Below are 4,440 nucleotides of genomic sequence, written 5' to 3'. Positions count from 1 at the left end.
CTCACGCTGTCCCTCTCGGTCCATGAGAGCCTCGACCAAACCCGAGAGCCCCAATTGAGAACTCGAATTCGATCCGAGATCGCACCGTAAGATACCTCTCGCTTGCATCCGATTGGCAAAAAGCATTCAGGAGCCGAATCGGAGACGACGCCGAGAACGACCGCTATAAGTTCATCGCGAGGCCTGTGCCGAGACGAATCCTCGAAGAAGTTCAATTCACTGTCGATCTCGGGCCAGAGAAAGTAACGGTCCCTCAGGGCCCAGAGTTCAGTACGTTCCCGTGCAGTGACCGCCAGGACTCTCAGTGGCTTGCAGACACTGAGAAAAGATCCCTCGAGCGGAGCATGCAGAAGAGCTTCATCTCCAGCGACGAGTCTGCAGTCAGCTCTGCAAAATATAATGACATTTCTTCTATCCCCGTCACTGGAGATGAAGATGCAACCACGACGAGCGAACTATCGACGAGTCATCCGTTGTAGAGTTAATGATCATTTGCACGACGATGTATTAATTCATGCATGCGGGGATGGCAATTACCGCCATTAGGCGAATGACCGTATCGGTTTGAGAATGCAGGGTTTACCACGTGATGTATTGTGTTGAGATGAGTGGGAAAGGAGTCGAGAGAGAACGTTAGTAAGTGTCGACGCTTTCGGACAATACATTTTTTTGACCGAAGGTCAAATATTCGACGTCGATACTCCACAAGTTGGTATTGAATCTGAATAAAATTTGACAGGGCTCCGTAGAACCACAAAGAGCTTCGCCATGAAGGCGTTTCCGAATGTGTTTCTATGCACTGTGGCACATATCGCCGTGCATTATGCTACTTCCTCAATTCTCAGCGAAAGTTCAAATTGAAATGCGTCAAATGGACGTGGCAGCTCGTGTAGCTAATTAATTAGAGGAGCGGTAACGTCTCGTGTGCACGATTCTCCATTAGATCACCTTGCGTACGAAGATTGTCGGCCCGGTTTAACAGTGTGTATCACGATTTCACTTACCGCCGCAGGACCACAAGCATTTGCTCTATTAAGCGAGGCGGGGTTGAAGATGCATCTAGTGAGGCCTGATCCCCTCCTCTAACTCTTGATAGCTCACCAAAGGGAGATCTCTGCTGTTGTGTATCTCCACCAGAGTACTCCTCAACTGGTGCACTGGATCACCTGACTATCTCTGAGCTTCCAAACCTCATAAAACTCATGCACTTGCCGGTAATGTCTGAGGGGGTGGATGGTCCCAGAGGATTCCGATAGATTAACTAGAACTCAAAAGAATGATCATGATAGGATGCCACATCATCCCGACAGCTTTGAATACCGCACGGCGGCAAGAAGTGATGAACTTGACTACGACCACCATCAAGGAGAGCATCATCATCCGAGGCGGTTATAGTCGTCATCTACAGCTCAATAATACTGATAATATCGCTAACTTCACGTAGGCACGATTGCCATAATTACTTCCATAGAATATGATGTTATACGGAACGGCAACCGCAAAAAATCAATTCCAAATGAATCAAAATGTCAACTAGGAGGCCCTTTGCATCTTGTGGGGCCGTTCAGGGTCTCCATCGGCACCATTGGAATCAGTGTTGGGCATCGATCCATTTCTCGCTTCACGTCCATTGCCAGTGTCCACACCAGCTGCGGCGGCTGCAGCATTAGCAGCATCTAGCATCCCCGAGGCAGCGAGCATAGCTTGGACCACATCACTTGCAGTATCCGTAGGAGACGGTGGCACAGCGGAAGGTTCCGACGGATGCGCTGATGGGACGACAGCCTCAGCCGACGACCGATCTTCAGAGGCCACGTGGGGGACGGTGGGGCCTTCACCTGATGGCTCAGCAGGGACATTGTTATCTTCGGCCAGAACACCAGCAGCCTGTTGGATGTATTGATTCAACAGGAGGATCTGCTCAGCCGTGCCCGTAGAGTAGTCCGGATGGGGCATCTGAAGAACCCAAATGAGGAGAAGCCCTCCTCCGGGATCCTACCTCAGCCTCAGGAGTTGCACCCTGTTGAGCCGCCTGAGCAGCGAAGAATAGCGGCAGATTGAAAGGGGGTCCACCCTCAGCAGCCGATGGGAACATCCCAGGAGGTGGTGCCGGAAGCATCATACCACCAGGCGGCATCGATTGTAATGCAAATCTGAGCACACCACTCACAGTCATCAGTGATAGCACATAGGATGATGTACCGAGTGGCTCCCGATACTGATCCCTTCGGCCTTCCTCTAGCCCTCCGGTCCCCAGCTGAACGTTCTCCCGGCATGAGACCGCCAACACATCCTCCAAGGCCAGCGTTCTCTGATAGTCAACCTTGAGGAGCACGACCTCCTCCTCAGCTCGACCTGATGTATCAACATGATGTGCAGCAGCGAGGTTCCACCCCTTATCAATACGAGTATACTCACCTTGGGCTTTCGCGACTAGGAGCCTCTGGCGGTCACTAATAGCCTCCTCCAGCGTTTGTCTTGGTGGCCCTCGAATGTTGCGTCGGTTCACCGACACTTGCGCTTGATAGCAGTTAGACTCCGGCTTGAAATACACTCCCGCGGGAAGTTTCTCATCAGGATTCAACGACTTCCGTTTGGTGCTCCGAGCCTTTGGACCACGAAGCTCGTGAACGATCTAAACATCGGCAAGTGAATCCACACGCTGCCGTACTACCCCTACTCTCATTAGGTCTTCCTCAGAGGACGCGGACTCCATCTTGGCCCTATCTGAGATAGCTTCAGCAAGAGTCTGCCTGGCAGGGCCATCTATCTGAATAGAAGGATGCCATAAGACGAGAACCAGTTCGATGGAGCTCTCACCTTGGCCGTAGTGGGTTTAGGGGGTACCACTGTGCCAGGTGGAAGGACCGGAGCCGGCGGCATATGACCGTTGAACTCCCCTCGTGTAGCCGACAAGGCTTGGGCTAGCTCTCGGTGCCTCGCTGCTGCAGCCAATGGCCCTGGTTGACGATTGGCCGCCGATATGTTGATACTGGCAATCTGCCAACATGAACGGCAATGTATCCATCGCCGAGGAGCACAGCGAGCCCTACATAGGCCTTCTTGCGTTTATGATAATAAACTCCTTTAGGCAGAAGTTGTGAGTGCAGATCCCAGCCGACGAGAACCTTCAAAGAACATGCAACATGGTGTGGTGACGGGAAGCTACCTCTTCAATGTTTCCCTCCATTTTGGCTCTCTCTAATGTGAACTTGTCTTGTTCGGCCTCAACTGAGTCGATCGAGCAACTTGTAAGAGTCGGACGAGTACTTTCAACTTACTCTGTGATTGACGTTTGGGGCCTCGGACCTTCTTTCCGGGATACAACAATATCTACTCGAGAGAGGAGCTTCATGTGGGTTAACGGCGACCGACTCACCTCCGCTTGATAGACCTTCTTCCGGCAGGTGACGATGGCCTGTCCTTGACTGAGGGCATCTTGCTGACTACGAGCTCCTGCGGAGTGGAGATGAGGAGGGGTAGTGAGACCAACTGCCGCCCTGTAATGAGATGGGCATCAACAGGCTGAACAGGCTTAGTAATGGCGACTCACCGGACCGGGAAGGGGATGGACGGATGATGGCGTACGTTCATTCCCGGGGTCGTTTGAGCGGCCTGCAGCAAACAATGGGCTTGGGGGTTGGTAACGAGTTGGGGCTACTGACCTCAGAATTGGGAGCGGCGTCGGGGATGATGGCATCATCCTCGCCGGCAGGAGGGAACATATTGGCGATGTCGATGTGGGATTCTGAGGAAAGGTGATGAATTGACGAAGGGATGGTACGGACTTACCGGTGCTTGGTCGCACTCCAACATCTACACCAACACGAACCGATTGACTGGGCGTCTGAAAAATAGGCTCGAGTTAGACCTATTCTGTATCCTGCCTGGTCGGGGGTAAAGATACGTCAAGGGCAACATCAACGATAGACCAAAATTTGGCACGCGACCGGTCGGCGACGTGTGGCGAGCTTCTTACCACCGGAGCTTGTCGATGATGATCATTCTGCTCCGACGTGACATCATCAGGATGAGGTATGTGTACGGCCGAGGCCGAGGCATATGATGGGTCCATCGCAACGCGAATTGGCGAGCGAAAGGCACTAAAAAGGGCGTGCGGCGATAATTTGGCGCTCAACCAACCACAAGCTGCACGCGCACGCAACTTTGATCGATTACTATTCTTGCAATTTACGTGCACTTTGTAGAGCCCCTACGGTGTGCCATTGTCGATGTGGTATAGCTGCTGATGTCTATGAGGTGGTTGCTACTAATCTGGAGTCACAGTGCTCGAGGGCTTTGACGGGCATGATGAAGGAAAATTCACCAACTCGGTTCCTAGGGGACCGAACAGGAAACTTGAAAGTGACCTGGCGGCTGCCATGTATATCGACAGTATAGCGATTCTCTTTCCTCGTAAGACCTCTGAGGGCCCGAGGG

At 52.3% G+C, this 4,440-nt stretch overlaps 3 protein-coding genes across 3 annotated transcripts in view; 2 read left to right on the top strand and 1 right to left on the bottom strand.

The window, feature by feature from the left end:
- Positions 1-1,289: 1,289 nt before the first annotated feature.
- Positions 1,290-1,444, top strand: Pmar_PMAR012450 (hypothetical protein; the record flags this gene model as incomplete). Its single annotated transcript, XM_002787627.1, has 1 exon — positions 1,290-1,444. A coding segment is annotated over one exon (155 nt), but the record flags the coding sequence as incomplete, so codon positions are not given.
- Pmar_PMAR012449 (hypothetical protein) lies at positions 1,302-4,105 on the bottom strand. The gene is made up of 14 exons (XM_002787626.1): positions 3,980-4,105; positions 3,793-3,847; positions 3,666-3,748; positions 3,554-3,615; positions 3,380-3,500; positions 3,282-3,333; positions 3,170-3,231; positions 3,054-3,128; positions 2,821-3,000; positions 2,681-2,770; positions 2,419-2,635; positions 2,203-2,355; positions 2,000-2,153; positions 1,302-1,956 (listed from the first exon to the last, which is right to left on the bottom strand). Exons 1-13 carry the CDS (start codon positions 4,073-4,075, stop codon positions 2,119-2,121), a joined length of 1,281 nt encoding a protein of 426 aa, XP_002787672.1. The 5' UTR covers positions 4,076-4,105; the 3' UTR covers positions 1,302-1,956; positions 2,000-2,118.
- Positions 4,106-4,308: 203 nt separating this feature from the next.
- Positions 4,309-4,440, top strand: part of Pmar_PMAR012448 (ADP,ATP carrier protein, putative) — a gene marked incomplete at both ends in the record, with an annotated part of 552 nt that continues 420 nt past the window's right edge. Inside the window, one exon of the mRNA XM_002787625.1 lies at positions 4,309-4,395. Coding sequence (XP_002787671.1) covers positions 4,309-4,395 — 87 coding nt within the window. The remainder of the gene's footprint in view (positions 4,396-4,440) is intronic.

Source organism: Perkinsus marinus (assembly GCF_000006405.1).
Source record: "Perkinsus marinus ATCC 50983 genomic scaffold scf_1104296929318, whole genome shotgun sequence".
In the NCBI taxonomy this organism is placed as follows: domain Eukaryota; phylum Perkinsozoa; order Perkinsida; family Perkinsidae; genus Perkinsus; species Perkinsus marinus.
Note: the sequence above shows the minus strand (reverse complement) of the source record. Positions and strands in the feature narration are given on the sequence as shown.